The sequence below is a fragment of the Branchiostoma floridae genome, chromosome 14 (genome assembly GCF_000003815.2).
Source record: "Branchiostoma floridae strain S238N-H82 chromosome 14, Bfl_VNyyK, whole genome shotgun sequence".
NCBI classification, from domain to species: domain Eukaryota; kingdom Metazoa; phylum Chordata; class Leptocardii; order Amphioxiformes; family Branchiostomatidae; genus Branchiostoma; species Branchiostoma floridae.
The window spans coordinates 18,391,192-18,411,014 of record NC_049992.1 but is presented as its reverse complement, the minus strand read 5'-3'; the positions used below and the strand labels follow the sequence as shown (position 1 = coordinate 18,411,014).

Sequence of the window (19,823 nt, the reverse complement as noted above, 5' to 3'; positions counted from 1 at the left end):
CCGTCTTCCCCTTCACAAACAGATTTCCTTCTCTTTCAACAAATTCCTTCCTCCTAGATAGAGGAACTTCTTAAATGGCTACACACCTCAGTCCAGTCTTAAACATCTTCCTTTCAACTCGTTTCTAAGCTCCTTCATCACAACAACTTCTGTCTCTTCTCACAGAAGATTAAGCAACATTTCAGGCATGCACACTTCCCATAATACCTTGCAGATCCATCCCATTATGTATCAGGCACATACACTTCCCACAATGCCTTGCAGATCCTTCCCATCATGTATCAGGCACATACACTTCCCACAATGCCTTGCAGATCCGCCCCAACACATATAAGGCACATACACTTCCCACAATACCTTGCAGATCCTTCTCATCATGTATCAGGCACATACCCTTCCCACAATACCTTGCAGATCCTTCCCATCATGCCGTGGACTCCTTAGCCTGAGCCACGGCGATGTTGATACACTGTAACCACTGCTCGGCATTCTTGCTGTCCTTGGCCTTAAAAACGTACGTCTTGTTGTCGGTGAAGATTTCGAATGCTCGCGGAATGTTGCGGTCTCTCTTTCTCACCACCTTCACACTTTGCACCTTGCTGAGTTCGATCGGCAAGGCATCATCCTTTTTCTGAAAAAAAAAAAATTTAGAAAATCAAAACAACACGAAAATTGTTTTCTTAAAATTTCCAAATTCTGAGTCTAAAAGAAAATAAGCGGTTACTAGTATCTTGCATTGTGTCAAATTGCAGAGAAATGACTAGAGGATGCAAGACTGAGAGGTTACAGGTTTGATCCCTGACATTTTGGTTAATAAAAGTTGTGTTCTTAAGCCGGCTTTACAAATCAAGAATTTAGCTCGGACGAGTTGTCAGCGAGCTCTTAATTAGGAGGAGGCATGACCCTAATGCCTACGAACAAATGGCAGAGTTTCTTCGCCGGCATCAGGGTTATACCTCCTCGTAATTTAGAGCTCACTGGCAACTCGGCTGAGCTAAATTCTTGATTTGTAAACGGGGCTTTAGAAAAGGCACTAACCTCACTCTACCAGCCAGTGTACCTGTCTTCAGTAAAGAAGGTAAAAGGTGGTGGATGGAGAGAGATCCAATACCATATCTATGGCTCTAAAAGGCTATGTGACTATCTTTGTTTGTGCCTGTTACAGTCTACTGTCACCTGGAAAAAAAGTTAGCTAAAAAATTTGCAAGGCTTAATGTACACTCCAAAACTTAATGTAATTTGCTAAGCTGAAGACTACAGTCCTGAAAATATATGAACGGTTACTACATGAACATATTACAGAAAAAAAATCGTGGTGTTCTTGACTGGAAAAACATATCATATTCAAAAAGATGCTTACCGATCTAGACTTCTGCACCAGCTGTGCGCCAGCTAAGGTGAAGTATCTGGTTCTCCAGCGCCGGATGAACTTCCACCGGACCTTCTTCTCCTTCAGCTGACCTTCAATAAGTGGCTGGCCCTCCTGAAGAAGACCTAGGGAACAGACAACAATCTTGGTCATCAAACAGAACCTTAGACAAAACCAAAGAGAAATGAATAGAGCTGTGCTATCTGGGCCTTACGACAAGTCCCTACAGAGACGGGGGTGGGGGGTGGGTGGTGTTGGGGGGCACTATAGACTTCCTGCAACTTAAAAATGTATGATCCACTCCTCATCGAGTTATGTGTGCTATCTACATAAAGTGATGTCACAGAAAACAGTGTTTATTCCTTGAGTTGGGTGATCAAAATTTTGGTTAAGTGTAGGCCGTGGTGAGTTGACACACCCGATCCCTCTGACCTCAGAGGTTAAGCAACGCGCAGTCCAGACAGTACTTGGATGGGAGACCACCAAGGAAGACTGGATGCTGTAGCCGGGTCATACCAAAGACTTTTAAAAAATGGTACACACTTCTTTCTTTACTAAGAGAAGAGTATGGAAGCTAAACACACTTCACTACCAGTGGACTAGCCCCCTGCTGTAGTGACCTATGTGTGACCCCAGGGCTATGAAACGGAGATGGGTGCCGAGCGTACGCATCACAATGTGATTTATGGCAACTTTAGCTAGCTAGCAAGTATTGAGTTGGACATTACAGTTGTACTTTCCTTCAGAAATTTAATGATTTCAACCAACACAGATGAACACACTACCTGTAGCCTTGTCAGGATTACTGCACATGAAGCACTCCCAGTTGTCCTCGGACTGGTCATAAGAGAACAGGTCAAAGAAGCGCACCTCATCGAGCTGACCATGTAACATTTCCTGGTCCTGAAAAATTACAAAATTTTATCTTTAATGGCAAAAATTATTGAGCAGCCTTATGCCGATTAGATTTAATGTCACAGATTTTATACCAAAAAATAAATCTTTTTATAACAGTGTAACAAATGACTAAACAATAGACTGTTTTATCATATTACATTACCAAAGGATTCACAAATGTAACAAAACCAACCCCTGCAGTTAAAATAACGACGGTAGGGGGCCCAAACCTACAGCACTTACTCTCTGGCCAAAGAGCTAGCTATCTACCACACAAACATCGCAACATCATCATCATCCCACTATCTTCCTTAAACTTTGTTTTCCCGACCCCTACTACCTACCAACTATCATTGGGATCCATCCAAGGCTTCTCGACTTATACTGCTCACAGACAAACACACAAATACACAAACACAGAGAACACATACATACATTTGTATAGGACTGTTGCAAAAGCATTGGAATGTAATGTGAAACATGGACAAAGAACACTTTTTTCCATTAAAAAAAATTAGGTTGCAAAAGAGGGACAAACACAGGAAACACTTCGTAACAAATAAAAAAGATTTCTAATTACCCTTTCTGAGGGAAACTGAGACTGCATGACGTGCCCCTCTAACGTCAGCACCCCTCGTCTCTTGATTCTCTCCCACTGAGTGATCAGGGACTGTATTCTCTGGTCCTGCTTGGATAGGGCGCTTCTTTCCTTAGCCTGGAAGTTGAAGTAAAGCACAGTTTTAAAGACTAGTCTTACTGTGACTAGCAACTCGACTGTTTGCTATTCATCTTGTTTATTATTCATCTTACAATAAGTAGGTACCAATCTGAGTAATGAGGCTGTTGTAACATCCTCTAACATGTGGCCCTCCTTTTACGTCCCTCCCAAAAGGCAACTGCAACTCTAACCATGATGCCCTACCCAAGATTTGAACCAGGGTCTCCCAATTACCACATTTGCAACCAGGACTCCAGGAGCTCAATTGTACAGGTGGCACTGCTACCAGTTGAGCTACAGGGACATCCCTAGATATAAATTGTATCATTTTTCTGCAACATTTTTTCTTCTTTTACTACAAGCTCTCCACTACAATGTGCTTACTGATCAGATATGTTGAGGAAAACAAGAACAGTCAAACCTGTCAACAGTGACCATACCAATCAAAAGACATGAGCATATCAGATAGCCAAAGTAGAAAGGTGGTTGTAATAGATAAGATTCTTAATGCTTGGTTCAATGTGAAAAAGAAGCTAAAGGACCACCAAAAAGTGCCTGCAATGGTTACTAGTTTAGGATTGACTGTACATCAATGGCAAAGTTGCCATTGTGTAGGCATACAATGTAGTCTGACTAGTACAGTTTGACTCCGTATACATACCAGGTGGTCCTTATGCAGGGCTGGGCATACAGAGTGGTACAGAGTGGACAGTTTGTTTACTATTTACTTGTTTATTTACCTGTATGTGCAGGAACATGAGATGTAGCCTTGCCACAGTTTGTTAACTACTTACTTCTTTGTTTGTTTGTTTGTTTGTTTGTTTGTTTGTTATCTTACCTGCATGTGCAGGAACATGAGATGTAGCCTTGCCACAGTTTGTTAACTACTTACTTCTTTGTTTGTTTGTTTGTTTGTTTGTTTGTTATCTTGCCTGTATGTGCAGGAACATGAGATGTAGCCTTGCCACAGTTTGTTAACTACTTACTTCTTTGTTTGTTTGTTTGTTTGTTTGTTTGTTCCCTTACCTGTATGTGCAGGAACATAAGATGCAGCCAGAGTTTGGGATGTCTGCTCATGGTGATGAACTGTGTTCTGGAGTACAGACAGTGCTCTCCCTTCTTTGCACACATGAAACCTAGCCGTGCCAAGGAGCCACTTTTTGTATCTGGGACAAAAGAAGAAAGAAACAAAATTCATTGAATTTTCTAACACAACTGTTAGGGCCTGGTCACATCAACAGTACAGTAGGTCTTTGTACAATTGTAATGATTAAGGACTTTAAGCATTCTTTGAAGCAACTGCCAACAAGGATTTAAGATAGCCTTTTCCGTAAAAAGACAGCTGAATTTTAAATGACATACATTTGTATGCATGACTATCCACGATATACGAACAACTATCCAAAGAATGCACTAAGTTTATAGATTATGATGACTGTGAAAGGAACTGGCCCCATGGAAAAAGAAGTCAATACTCAAATCAGTATGCGTATCTAAATAGCTGTACCAAATTAACTAGTTACTAGGTGGACACTTTAGAGGTAAGACTATACTGTCAATGTGAGTTTTATAATGTACTATACCTTACACTTACTTTTATCTTTTATTTTACATGATTTCCATGTATTAGAATGGGAGACTGGAATAGTGGGCTGTGTCCGACCAATTGTCGTACCTTCTATTGCACAGGAACATGGGATAGGCACCCGGCAGTTGACCTCTGACATGTAGTCCTTGATGTCCTCCATTTTGCCCTTGGACCAGTCTTGAAGGACGTCAACTTCGTCATTGGTCTGCAAAAACATTCAAATTTTTTAGATTAACATTTGCCTATTCGTAAGTCCCTAATATTCTCCTAAGATAATTTCTACACTTTCAATTCATACAGTTAATGATAATGCATGAGAAGATATATTGATTTTGTTATGGATTATCCTAATCATTTACACCAGTCCATGACATCACTTTTTCAATATAGTCATATCAATCGTCAGACATTTGGACCCTAGCAGCTTCATTTACCACTGCAGTGCAGCAGAACATTTTCATATCATATGCTTTAAACATCACATTGTGCAGTGAAATAAACAAATCAGGCAATGCTGATTTGATTGTATGGATGACATCCTCTGGGAACCCCAAAACTGATGTGAGCGTGTGAACAAAAAAAAGTTTGTCCCAAAAAACAGTTGCCTTCGTCATGAAATCAAAGTGGTCAGGAAGGTTGCACAAATGACTGAAAACAGTGTGATGTGGAGTATACCAAACAACAGTTTTTTGTTCTTTTGCATCTTCTTCCATGACCTTGGAATTGACCTTGCCATTCTATGACATTAGCAGATACATACATACATACATACATATTCATACTCATTAACAAGCATAAGCATTCACATAGCTCTGCTTCCATTGTGTTCTATCTTTCATCAGTTCAATGAGGTCCTTATCAATATAGACCAGTCTCTGCTTCAATAAAGTTCTTTAGCGTGACGTATGGACGTCCTCTTCTCCTATTTGCTTCTGGGGACCAACAGAGCAGTTTACCGGCTGGTTAGCCATGTCAAACAACATGTCCAGCAAGGCTTAACCGGCGTCGCCTGACTTCAGATTTTTTCCATTTAGCCTGCATTCTACGTCACATCTTTAATCATTTTGCAGTTGCTTTGTACGATTTACAGTATGGTTGAAAACCTTTCCTATTTTTGGAAATCAATATGCCCGCAGATGTCATCCATACAATCAAATCGACATGGCCTATATTATATATATATTTCGTACCTTAGTAAGCGTTTCACTTGAGCCCCTTTCCGACTTGTCCGAGCTGTCCCCAAAGTTGATGATGCCCTTGATCTGATCCGCTAGGCTTTTCCGCTTCTCCGTGTTGCGGATTTTTTCGGTCGCAGCCTTCTTTCTGCTGATGACCTTTGCCCTGACCCCACTGGGGGCGGGGTCAGGGGTCATCCTCTTGATGATGACATCACTACTAAGGGATATTCTCTTCTGCAAGAAAAATGTCGAAGTGAATTTTTGTTTCTGCAGATTTTGTGGTAAATTGTTTGAGCATAGTCTTTTCTGGTACATTACCCTCTTATATTCTATTATATAATAATGTTTGGTGTCCTCATGAATTCATGAAGTTAGGCCCGATTTCAAGTGGCCAGATTTCATGTTTCAGCACAGCATATTACAATATACATCTTTTGCAGTGGTGAATTTTGGTCTTTGTGTTAGGACTTACCCATCTTCAGTCACAAAATGAGCATATACTTGGTGTACATCTATATTGGTACAGTACCGGTACTTCATGATCTAGTATTTTGGACTTGTAACAAATTGATTTTCAGAGTAGCGATACGCAGTCCTGGTTAAATGCTAATGCATATACCCGTCCTTGGTGCTGAACACCATCAACAGTCACTCATACCTGTCCTTGGTTCTGAACACCATCAACACACAGTCACACATATCTGTACTTGTTGCTGAACACCATCAACAATCAGTCACTCATACCTGTCCTTGGTTCTGAACACCATCAACACACAGTCACACATACCTGTCCTTGGTGCTGAACACCATCCACACAATGCCACACATACCTGTCCTTGGTGCTGAACACTATATACACAGTCACACATACCTGTCCTTGGTGCTAAGCACTATCCACACATAGACACATATCTGTCCCTGGTGCCGAACACAATCCACACATAGTCACACATATCTGTCCCTGGTGCTAACCACTATCCACACATAGACACACATATCTGTCCCTGGTGCTAACCACTATCCACACATAGACACACATATCTGTCCCTGGTGCCGAACACAATCCACACATAGTCACACATATCTGTCCCTGGTGCTGAACACCATCCACACAATGTCTCCGTAGACAGCCCTTACTCTAACTCACCCCTTCAAGGGAAGCGGCAGATCGCGGCCGCTCCTTGGATCTGTACGGTAAGCTGCTCGTACTGCCCGGGCCAGAGGTCATCACCATGGCGCTGGGCCCCGGCAACGAAGCCGCCAGATGTGACGATGTTGAACTGGCGCTGACAGGAAGCGTTTTCGGCGGAGACGGAACAAGGTTGGGATTCGATGTCGTGGTCTGGGTTGACGTTGTAGACGTTCGTGTGGCAGTGGTCTTAATGGAGCCTGTGGACGTGGAGAGCCCCTGTGTGGACAGTGACGGTACTGCAGCAGTATGGATCGTTCCATTAGTGGGAGTGGGGGAGCTGAATCTCTTCACAGCTTTACTAGAGGAGGAGGAGGATGGAATGGACTGTTCCAATGATACAGGACGAGGTTGTCTTACGGCAGTGTTTCTAATACTGGGGCTGGGGATGAGGTTAGGGTTGCTATGTGACTTGGTCCCACTATGCCTTTTAGTAGAAGTAGTGGAAGAGGAGGTAGTAGTAGTAGCGAGGGAGCTTGGCGATTTACTTTCATGAGGGGGAGAGGTCTGGGTGGGGCTTGTGGTAGGGACAGAGGATGGGGAGGTGGTTGAAAGTTTTTCGTTTGTTTTTTGGACAGCCTGGGGTGTTGGACTAGTGGCAGGACTGGGGGCTTCCTTGTCTATGCCTCCTTCTGGAGTTGGGGTGCTCCCACAACTGTAAATAAACAAAGAGTAAACAAGCATTACCTACTGCATGATATATATAAGATTTACAAATGTACAATTGACTGTTATAAAGAAAATTTTGATTCAATGTATTTGTGGCATTTTTTTTAAAGATCTAGAAGCATGGAAAAGGCTTCATCTTGTTTACAAACAAAAAAACAGCAAAATTTGCCCCTCAAAATGCAGGAAATAGCATTTTAGGGGGTCTAGTTTTTAACTTTTTCCCTGGGGACAGGAAAAAATTTCAGGCTGGCTAGAACACTGGAAGTACTAATCGCCATCATCATTGTACTGTAGACTACATCTGGTATCTAACCAGCACAGCTACCATACGAGACATGCAACACGGAAGAACTTTAGAACTGAGAAACCAAAGACAAACAGTCTTTAAAAAATCCTTCACATATATAGAGCAGCATCCGTATGGAAACAACTATGACATGAGTTGCAAACTGTGAGCACACCCAAGATGTTCAGACAGCAGCTAGTGAAACACATGCGAAACTCAGCTAATGACACATGAGGGACTTGATAATTTTGATAAATTAAAGCACATGCGTTTGTTTGATGATTTTTTACTGACATGTTATATGTTGTGTATGTTACAAACTGTACGTGTCCAAGTATTACTTGTATTACTCCTGGAAGAGTAGTTGTTGCAATGATATGTTCAAATTACTTTCCACTTGCTCTAAAGAATTTGCTACTCTTTGTTCGATAGATAAACTCAACTACATTTTGGGAGGCGATAATCCACACTGTGTACAAGTAGGCAAATATATCTACCAATGTTTACACCATAGAACCAATAGTGTAAATGACAAGCTAGACCCTACATGTATATGTTGATTTATTCATACCTATAGATATCCATATATGTATGTTTAGTTGTACTGTTAGTAGCTGTTATACATGTAGACCTTACGAAAGTCGCTGTACTTTTGTCGTGTCTCAATAAAGAAAGATTATATGTCAACAACTAAAGGAGTCAATGAACAATAAACAATAAACCTTCTTGCTGCTTGTTGCTGCAGCTGTTGAACGATAAGTCTAGCAGCGCTCGAGGACGAGTCGTTGTATCTGTTGATCTCCTTGATGTGATCTGTCAGCTGGTTTGGGTTCCGGTCTACCAGAGTCTTGATCTCCCCCAACAGTACAGGCAAGGAACTGTGGTCTGCATTAGACAGCTGCTGAACGAGGTAAATTAGGCAATCCTTGGCTTCAGCCTGAAGAAATGAGAAATAACAAAATGCAAAATACAATGTGTCATTGCTTATATGAATTAGATAAGCTTGACAGTTTTGATTATGTACCCATGTTATACTACACAACACTAGGTTAAGGACAGTCCGTTCACAATAATGTGCATTCAAAATACTAGTATGTTGAACAGAGCAGTGAAACTTTTCCTATTCTTGACTCTAATGTCTAACACTAGTATCTTTCATGGTCTAATAGAAGTTCTTACAGTAAAGCCTGTGACATTTACTGTAGCAGCATTCTTGCCAGGGCAGTCGAGCATAGGGGGCTCCTATGTTGTGATTTGGGCAGCATAGGGGTTTTTCTGTTGTTTTCTATGTAGATGTTGACAAAAATTGGCTTCAATTCCTTATATTTAACCCTCAAAATTGCTTGTCTGAGAGTTATGAACTTAGAAATTTCCAAGTGGAAGATGCCCCCAAACTCCCTAAAGTGCTCACACCGATACCGCTTGGTCTTCTTTTTTCTTCTCAGGTGACCACTTTTGCTACTATATCTCACTCCTAGACTCCCACACTTCCATGTGACAAATTGCTAAGATGATCCTACGCTGTGAAAAATCCTGGTGAGAACCCTGTGTGGGATTTTGTGGTCATGCAATTTTTACGTGGAGTTTTTTTAATTCTTTTTAAACAGCTTTATTGAAAAAAAAGTAACAAAATTTACAGCTTCATGACTAGCCTGGTATCATGTCGTATTATAGCTCCCAAGTCTCTTCTGTCCTCTCCATTTGCGGAGAGGACAGAAGAGACTCGGGAGCTATAATATGGCTGGAAACCAGGCTACTTCATGACTACTTTTCCGACTTAAAAATTTTTAGTGTGTTCTCATTGCTTTATGATATAAAACATACATAAACAGGCACATATGTTGCATCCTATGGCAAAACTACAAATGTATTCACCTAGCGTCACCCTTGGCAAGTCCTAACCTTTCTTACACTAACTTGTGAACTTGAAGTCTTACCTCGTCCGTTCTCCCGATGGCACCCGCAATCCTGGCCACCCCACTCAGACACATGGTACGGTGTACCGATACGCAGCTCTATTTTAACACCAGCACACAAACCTGTCCTTGGTGCTGAACACCATTAACACATGGTCACACATAGCTTTTGTGTTCATGCAATTTCACAAATTCGAAGATGAGATCTTACCTCGTCCGTTCTCCCGATGGCACCCACGATCCTGGCCACCCCGCTCAGACACATGGTATATATACAGTATACCAATACACAGCTCTATTTTAACACCAGCACAAATACCTGTTCTTAGTGCTGAAAACCATCCACAGTCACACATAGATATTGTTGTCATGCAATTTTCACTAATTTGAGAATTTTAAGTTGTACCTCGTCCATTCTCCCGATGGCACCCACGATCCTGGCCATTCCGCTCAGACACATGGTACAGTATACCAATACACAGCTCTATTTTAACACCAGCATAAATACCTGTCCTTAGTGCTGAAAACCATCCACAGTCACACATAGATTTTGTTGTCATGCAATTTTCACTAATTTGAGAATTTGAAGTTGTACCTCGTCCATTCTCCCAATGGCACCCACGATCCTGGCCACTCCGCTCAGACACACGGTACAGTGTACCTATACGCAACTCTAGTTTAACACCAGCACACAAACCTGTCCTTGGTGCTGAACACCATTATCACATGGTCACACATAGCTTTTGTGTTCATGCAATTTTCACAAATTCCACTTACCTCATCCGTTCTCCCGATGGCACCCACGATCCTGGCCACCCCACTCAGACACATGGGCTGCTGTTCCGCTGTCTTTTGCAGGGAGCCCAGCATGCCCACAAAGGGCGTGGCATTGGCCGTCGCCATGTCGACCAGGACAGGCAGGACTTGTGTGGTGGTGGGAGGGGAGGGGAGGAAATCCACCAGGGTGTTCACATATGGCATCATGAGCTGGGGAGGTATGAAAGAAGACATTGTGAAAATTATGACAAATATGAGTTGCCACTCAAGGGACTGGAGAAATGTGGCCACTATAGACAGGTGGCCTCTATAAAGAAAATGCTGATCAATTGACCACGAGCAATAATGAGAAATGTGGCCGCGTTGTACAGGTGGCTATAGAGTCTATAGACTATTTCTTAATACTTAGATCAGTGGAAAAAATTTAAGGTACCGACAAAAAGTGACCAAAATGGCCAGGTGGTTGCTGTGCAAAGGTGGCTGCTAATACAGGTTTCAATTGACTGTACTGAAACTAGAAAGGCAACATTTTCAAGAAAATGCAGAATGTTTTCTCCATAGCCTTTTCTCAAGCTACTTGCACACAATATCACCATCATTAGGCTTGCCCTATGGTATTGTGTGTAAGTAAGTAAAAACCTACATCTAACGACTGGGGAAAATAAGATCCCTTCATTTCAACAAAGTACAAAACATCAAAGAATGCAGTTAGCAAAGAATTTCTCTCACTTTGGGCTCCTTCTTTGCGACCAATGAGAGCAGCTGTAACAGATTGCCCCTCTCAGACCCGTCACACTCCTTGAGCTGCCTGACCAGGTCTGGTACGCGCTTGTTGATTGGATCAGGAGCCTCCCGGTAGATCTGGGGCAGAACTCGGATCAAGGACCTGTTTCCTGTAAGGTGTGATTATCAAAGTCATGTACATGTAGGTTCTTTATTTCTTCGCATACATTACATGTACATGAATTAAAAACACATTGAAATACAGGAAAGAAATACATGCAGGGGGAGGGCAGAAGGCTTTTCGTGGGCCTCTCCACAGAGATTAGCTATAGGTCCCATGAAATAATTTAACATATAAGCTGAAGGCCACATAATTCTTAGAGGAAACGATGTCAATTGAAATTCTATAGAAAAATTCTATAACAAAAAGATATAATATGTGAAAACAACATTTAAAAGCTGATCTATGATTTTGGCAAATCGATAGCTTCAACATTGAATAGATTCGAAAACACTTGAATTTACACACACAGGGCTGACATGTGACTAGTCATTCCATGTTCTGCAGAAAATGGCCACTGAATGCTTATGAATGATTACAGTCTAAAACTGGATGAAAAGATGCAACACCACCTGACCACTTCAAATACAGATACACTGAAAACTCTTAAACCCATGACCTACACTGATAGTGATGATATATTCCTTTTTTGTGCTACTTAGCTAGGTTGTAATAACATTTATATAAAGAACAGTGTACGGTATTCCCTTGCAAATTGGGCTTCCTAAGGGTAATTTGAACATTGCCTGCTGTCTATGTGAAGTCCATACTGACTTTTTTTTTCATGCACAGTTGTATGCATAATTTGCACCTCATATTCTCATACACATCTCAATTATTTTGTATTCGTACTCGAGTACACGCACAGTACGGCAAAGTACGTGAACCTAAAACTGGCAAAAAGAGATTGAGACGCATATGAGGTGCGTATTGTGTATATGACTGCATATGAAGAAAAAATATGTCAATGAACAGACCTCATATACATGCTCGTGTGACTACACATTTACCATTTAGTGACTGAAGACACTCCTCACCTGCTATGATACTATCAATGATGTGTTTGGTGTGTCTGGCAAGCAGTCCGGCGTTCTCTATGGCAGCCAGGGACAGATAACTGGACATGTTCCTACTCAGCTCCCGGTTCCCCTGCTGGAGAAACTTCACTGCTACTGGTACGGCAAGCTTCATGATGGAGGGTTTGGAGTAATTCTGGAATAAAACAATTACAGCAATTGATGGAGAAATTGTTACAAGAAGTAAGATAGCCGTTAACACCCCTACAATCTCTGTGAACTTAGACTAGCCCAACATATGCATATTAAGCAGGATGTGCTCAGATACCAAGCCTTGAAGGAAATTCGATCTCTTTCCTAAGCGACCCCGGACTGAGCACATGTGCAGCACTGTATCCTACTAACATTTTACTGAATAGATTGTCTAGTAGTACATACAGTCTCTGCCTGAATCTTTACAAGAACCACCAACGGGTGAAACAGTAATATCATTGCTAGAGTGATAAACTATAAACCTGCAATATTAACCTCAAATGAATTACACACCCCAAATTTGGAAACAACTTACAGCACTCATTGGATTTTGACAAATTTTAAAAAGTGTGTTCTTTATTTCCGAAAATGTAATCGTAATTGTTTTTACTTTCTACAAAATGTCTCTATTTTTTCCGTCAAGAAGACAACAAAACTTAAACCTAATCAATGACACTGTGCACTGTGCTCTTGAACTCATTACCAATCCCTGCCACTGTGCAGACCCATGCAAACTATGCATTAGCACTCAGTTCAATTCAAGTCTAACCACTGCCACCATCCACTGTGCTCTTGCACTCATTACCAACCTTGATACAGTAGTGTTTGAAGTTGATGCACTTTACAACCAAATAAAACCATCTCAACCGCCTACTATATGTTACCTATCAGTTGGTGATTATTGGTAGCTGGAAAAAACACTTTGCACATAGCAATCAATGAGTGATATACTGTACTGCACACACCAAGGCAAAGCTTTTTTCAAAAGCACTTGTTCCATACATGTACCTGGAAGATACAGCTCATGATGTCTGAGGCAATCTTGGCATGAGGCGGGTCCTCGTCTCGAGACAGAGGCTTGAGGTTATGCTTAAGGCACGATTCCCACAGGGACACCAGCGCAGGGCCATGACGCTCGATGGTGGAGGTTTCTCTGGTAAACAACAACAGAAAATGTGTTATCGTCAATAAATTTGTTAAACGGTGTATTTCATTCAAAACTGTACTTTATAAAAAAAATTGAATTCCTTAAAAGGCTAAAAGGGAATTTCCCACTGCCATAAACAGTTGTATTCTTTTTGGCCCTGTACTCCAGTTTTTTATAGTGCACAGTTGGACTAATACATGAATGACACCTAAGAGGACAACAACAGCTTAAAATCATAAGGATACAAAATAGATGTTTCCTCATATCTATGTTTTAGTCTATTCAAGTCCCTATAACAGTATCACTATGTAATAGTTGAATATTTAGCTAAGGCAAATCATCATAAATAAAGAATTACATCCCAAATGTTTTACATTTGTTCACATAATCTAAACCACCACTTCCATCTGTAGGGTGTGTAAAAACTACATTCACACATAGTTAATGAAATCTAGAAGATGATTGGCTGCTGGTCACCTGATGGCAGTGGTAACCCTGGTGATGCAGATCTCCACCACTGATTGGTCGTTGTCATTGGTCAGGTAGTCAGGGCGAGAGGAGATCTCCTGTATTCTTTTCAGGACCTGCATGGATGTGAAACAGAGACTTAGGAGATCAGGCTTTTGTTACAAGATATGGCAAAGCATATGTGTGATAATTAGGGCTGGGTATCGGTACAGAAAGTTCACTTCCAGGTACGGTTGAGATCCAGAGGACCACATTGCCCGTATAAAAACTTGTAAATAGGCGTACTCAAAACAATGGTCCATTTCTCTACAAAGGAATCTGTTTGATGGAGTAGTTCCGACTTCTACTGGCATTTCAAAATCCGGATCCTATATTCATGTAAACAATGTTAACTTTGACTGTAGAAACTTGGTAGAAATGACTACAAAATACAACTCTGCTTAGCTCTTGTTATTTCTTGAACCAGTGAGCGCCAAAACATGTAAGCCCCTGTTTATATAATCTGGTGATCTAATTGGTCCAAAATCCGGCCCACTTTTTCAGGTCCATTTTTTTCGGACCTACCCAACTAGAAAAAAAACGGTTTTACCCCATGCATATGTGATGAATGTGATGATTAAATCATTTTTGGGTACCATTACTGCGATTAAACAACTCGGACATTTTAAGGTGTTTTGGTATGATAGTTCAGTATAACATATTAACCAGCTGCAGCCTCTCCGCATGCCTGCAAAGCTGATGTGATATGCCGATCTATGGCTAAACCAGCCACACAGATACATATATTAAAGGGGCATTCCACTCCACATGGGAGTGTTATTTCCCGATAGATATTAATTTTAGGAAGTAATAAATTCATACTACTTCACATTATACGATCAAGTACCCAGTTGCTACACGTGCCTCAAAGGCATTCAGTCTTCTACTAAACTCCCCAAGTACCCTCTAATTGAATTTATCCTATGGCTGAATACAATGCAAAACCTTTACGTACGGTTACAAAACTAATTTCAGGTTCGCTAAGAAATCTCGTCTTGTTCTTGTATTCTTTGCTATCTTATGAGCAATTTGCCTTCTCGGTATGCTTAGCGACCCTCATTTATTCCAAAAATATGCACGATAAACAAAGTGTCTATGCATATAGGGAATGCATGGGAAGGGTCTGCATGGGTTTTGTAAGTGTCAAATTGTTTTACAAAACACACATCGCGCAATTCATCCCAAGGTGAATTCCACAAAATTCGGCTGATTATGTATTCATTGACACTTTATCTATTGGAAAACAAGACTTCCTTCTGGAGTGGAATGCCCCTTTAAAGAAGACATGTGAATGTCCCACCTCTGACAGATCGTTGACAATAGCACTGTCCTCTATGGAGAAGAGATCCCCCGCCCTGGACAGGTCCCGCTTGGACAGAACCTGTGCAAACAGTTCATGCATTCTGCACCTGGTCTGGTCTGGGAAAGAGAAAAAAATGGGTAAATCTTCATGCTGTTTCAGCCTGTATTCTCACGTTGGTGCAGGGCTCTAGCCAGCTCGAAATTTTTTTCCGTCAGCCAATTCCCATTGTCGCGAAAACACTATTCCAGGAGTTAGAGAGACTGAACTGAGACCTTGAAAAACGGGTTTTTAATGAGATTATCGTATGCGAAAGGGCACCGACACACATTGTCAACAATCATAACAATAGCAAAAACGGACGCTGGCTAGAGCCTTGTCCCTGACTGACTTCATGCAAAACTTACCGTATTGATTGAAGATACGTTGATGAAATGTTAAACATCCAGGTAATATGATAAGCCAAATAGCAACTACTCAAGCAACTGGATATGATTTTGGAAATGTTCAAGTTGAGTAATTGCTATTTTTGGCATATCTTATTACCTCCAGTGCCAGATGTCTAACCTTCATCAACGTAAAATGACAGATGTTATGCACAACTCAACTCAGATAGAATCTCATCTTCTTGATCTAACATACATATACCAAGTTTAAGTACAGCGAAAAGTAGATGATGACGCAATGTCCTATTAATCAAAGATTGGTACGGTCATCATGTACCCCTTTCTAGAAAAAAGTGGCATGGGTGACTTGACCACAAGCACAAGAGACAATCCTTTACCGCTCAGGGCTCGAAATACTGGGTGCATGTGCACCCAGGTGCACCCAAAATTGGAACTGTGCACCCAATTTTTTTCAATGGGGTGCACCCAAATATTTTATTAGGTTTATGTATGTAAACATATCAAGTATACTAGTATAAATCATATTCTTGACATCTAAAAGTTGGAAAGATGATAAAAATGTCTGTCATGGTGGTTGCTTAAGAATTTGAAAGCTTGTAACTAAGTTTTGTTATTAGGTTTTTCTGACATTCTACTTAAATTTAAGTGGTGCACCCAAAAAATTTTTGGTGCACCCAATTTTTTGAGCTGGGTGCACCAGTGCACCTAATCCTAAAAATGAATTTCGAGCCCAGCCGCTGATAAGGTTGCCTTCCTCACAGAAGATTCCTTATAGATGTCAGCAAGACAACTGATAACCCTTTCTTTCATTGATCTTAAGGTGAAGGAAGTTGATAAACATACATGAAACATAGCCTCCACCAGGCCTTCCTTTGGGAGTACGGGATCATAGATTTCGGCAAAAAAAATCGGAAAATTGGTCAGTGGAGTCAATTCGCACATGGGTTCATGTTTCCCTTCTGGCTGTGCGGCCAACCAACTCGTCTGGTAGCAAAACTCCACTGGCAAATCATTCTCCCTAGTATAATAGCCAGTGTAGTTGAAGTCTGGTAGAGACTACATGAAACACTTGATTTTGCTGCTTCTTCCTACTGTCATAGCATACTTCCTGTCTGGAACCTCGTCAACAGTAGATTATTGTCTGTCCTGTCACATTGATGGAACAAAGATTCATGACAAGCACCAAATGCATCCTCACTATTAGGGGTGTGTACCGGTACAGAAAATTCAGGTCCAGGTCCGGTTCAGGTCCAAAGGATCAGGTCCAGGTCCGGACCTGAACCTGGACCTGATTCAGTATGACTCATACCAATCAATGGTCCATTTCACTACAAAGAAATCTGTTTGGTGGAGTATTAGACTTACACTGGCGTTTTAAAATCCTACAGCGCTAACTGCACCTGTACGATTGGCTGTAAAACTTGGTAGAAATTACCATAAACTCTACTCTACTTCACTCGTTATTTTCTTCCGCCTGCAAGCGCCAAAACGTGTGAATGCCTGATAAAATAATCTGTTCATTTTCCAATCGGTCCAAAATCCTGTCCACCCAATTTTTTCAGGTCCGGTTTTTCTGGACCGGTCCAATAAGAAAAACCGGTTTTGTACCGGTACGCTGTACCGATACCCAGCCCTACTCACTATAAAGCTTTAGTAGTTTAAACAGCACATGCAACTAGATGTGCTATGTTCAGACTATGAATAAACAACAATTGCAGTCATATACCTGCAATGTTCAAATCTAAAATCTATATTGATATGTCTTCTTCTAAATCAAGTAATGCATCTGATCAGTTTGTGGTTTTAGAAAGAATTCATAACTACATTTTAGTTTGTAAATTGCTTTGTTTGTTTGTTTGCTTGTGTTGAATACCCAATAAACCAACTCATGTTGTAAGATGTTTTAACAGACTTTCCCAAGGTCACAATGCCAACGGAGTGTGTCAGGGGATTCAAACCCAGGACCTCCAGCCAAGGGTCAGCCATTCCTGTACCACTGCCCTCGCTATGAAAAGGAGAGACAACACATGCTGCTAGAAGTGGAGAATATATATGAGACATACAACACAGCAGAGGACAGCAGAGACACAGACATCACCACGCTGGCTGGAATGAGAGAAGACCTTTCAGAAGGAATCAACAAACAGATGTACATGGCCTTCTCCCAGTACATTGAGAGTACACACCGTTTCGACGTACTCTCCTAGAAACTCCTCCAGCAACTCTCAAGCACAAAGAACCAAGAGTTAAATACCAAGAGAGACTTTTGACTCAAAAACGAACCATGTGTTACTCAGCACCAAGAGGCCACCACTAGCGAAATAATAGACATTAAACGAGGACAACAACAACAACAACAACAAATTATGCCATAATAAAGATGCCACCAGTTGCTTGTGGATACAATGAAAAACTACACAAGAAGACAACGTGAAGAAATCCACAGTAACATGGCAAGTATTCACCCCAACTATTTCAGACCAGTCACTAATAAGACATACCATTGGCACATGTGTAAACACAACACATCGTTGACAAATACATGAAAATGAGTATAAATCAGTTATAAAATGTTATCATATAACCCCACATAATAACAACATTAACAGTCGTACATGCTACATTATTGTAGAAGCAAAAACAGCAAGTATGCAAGGGAATAAGTTCAATCACCTAAAGTTTTAAGGCAGACGAAAGATATTTCACTCCACCTACGCAAAGTCGCAAACTACTGCGAAGGTGCAACTTGAACCGACAAGTTGTGAAGTGAACTACGCCCAATGAGTTTAAATCGATTTTCTACGCCGTCGAAGCTACAGGTAGCCAAAACTGCATTCGTGTTTCTCAGATACTATCTCTTTTCACATAAAAAGCTGTCAGAGATGTCAAAACGTACCTTATTGCTTAGAAAAAACACAAAGTTTGGGTTGAGAGCTGAGATTTTCTTCCGACGTCGGCCATTTTGATTGCTTACTTTCCCAGACTGCACCGCGTGTGAAAAGCAAAGGTCACTCGGGGTCAGCCAGGGCGCGACCGTGACCAAAATAAGACAAACTTGAGACATTGCCTGCTGTCAAGATGTCAGCTATTATAAAGGAGCTGTCTTATTTCGTTGGCATTTATGCCCAATTTTGCAAAATCACAATCATCAAATTTGTTCAGATAACACATTCTGTTTCAACGCCTTCATCAAGATGATCCAAGATCTTTCAAGACTGCGTAAAAACTTGAAGAAAGCTTTCCTTGGAAAGACCAACTTGAAGAAAATTTGATCTGATATCACCTCAGCTTTACCAATCGTGTTAGCATGCCGCGCCGTTAAAGATTGTATAAATATACTAAACCATCATATGGCACTCAGCCAAAATAGCTGATTGACAGGCATAGTAATTGCTGATCTCCAACCCTGCTAGGGCCAGTGACCCAAGGTTGCCCTGTCCACCACTGGCTGGGCCCTTTGGGAATGTGTCTGGGAGGCCTTGCTTGCAGCATGTCAGGAACACAAGTACCAGCACTGTGTTTGTGTATGTTTGTTGGTGTGTAAATGTGTGTGTGTGTGTGTGTGTGTGTGTGTGTGTGTGTGTGTGTGTGTAAGAATGGGCTTGCCAGCAACAGAAATTTGTTTCTTTATTGAATATCTATCTTCTAGAACAGAAACTATCTCAGCTTGTGCAACAAGAAGGGAGAGCATAAATCTGACTTGCTCACTGTAAAGCTAAACTTGTATTGACCAAGGGGGGTACTGTATAATTACATGTACCTCCTTGTTCTCTATGCTAGTATGCCATGTTGACATATACAATCTTAGTAGTCACATAGCATTTTTGAGGCTGTGGATTGTTTGGATAATCCACTGTACAATTTTTGTGTCCAGGACAGAGCCCAATTCTGCTCCTTCCACTGACAATAATCTCTCCTACCCTTTTGTACACGTTGGAGTGGGGAAAGTACTGTTAACTGATTTTGTCACATGTCAAAGGATTTGAACCCAGGACCTCTGTTTTCTACGGTCTAACACCATAAAGCATTTACTGAACACAGT

The 19,823-nt window shown here is 41.2% G+C and overlaps 1 protein-coding gene across 2 annotated transcripts; it reads right to left on the bottom strand.

The window, feature by feature from the left end:
* Positions 1-333: 333 nt before the first annotated feature.
* Positions 334-18,777, bottom strand: LOC118430642 (ventricular zone-expressed PH domain-containing protein-like). 2 transcript variants are annotated; one of them, XM_035841625.1, is made up of 17 exons: positions 18,678-18,777; positions 15,375-15,493; positions 14,045-14,151; positions 13,429-13,573; positions 12,409-12,583; positions 11,317-11,480; positions 10,588-10,797; positions 8,617-8,831; positions 6,898-7,594; positions 5,763-5,984; positions 4,660-4,777; positions 4,039-4,150; positions 3,917-3,944; positions 2,847-2,981; positions 2,155-2,272; positions 1,361-1,494; positions 334-631 (listed from the first exon to the last, which is right to left on the bottom strand). In XM_035841625.1, exons 2-17 carry the CDS (start codon positions 15,474-15,476, stop codon positions 425-427), a joined length of 2,889 nt encoding a protein of 962 aa, XP_035697518.1. In that variant the 5' UTR covers positions 15,477-15,493; positions 18,678-18,777; the 3' UTR covers positions 334-424. The 2 variants fall into 2 exon arrangements, with proteins under 2 accessions (XP_035697518.1, XP_035697517.1); XM_035841624.1 differs by lacking the exon at positions 3,917-3,944 and having other exon boundaries at positions 4,011-4,150.
* Between the last annotated feature and the right edge of the window lie 1,046 nt (positions 18,778-19,823).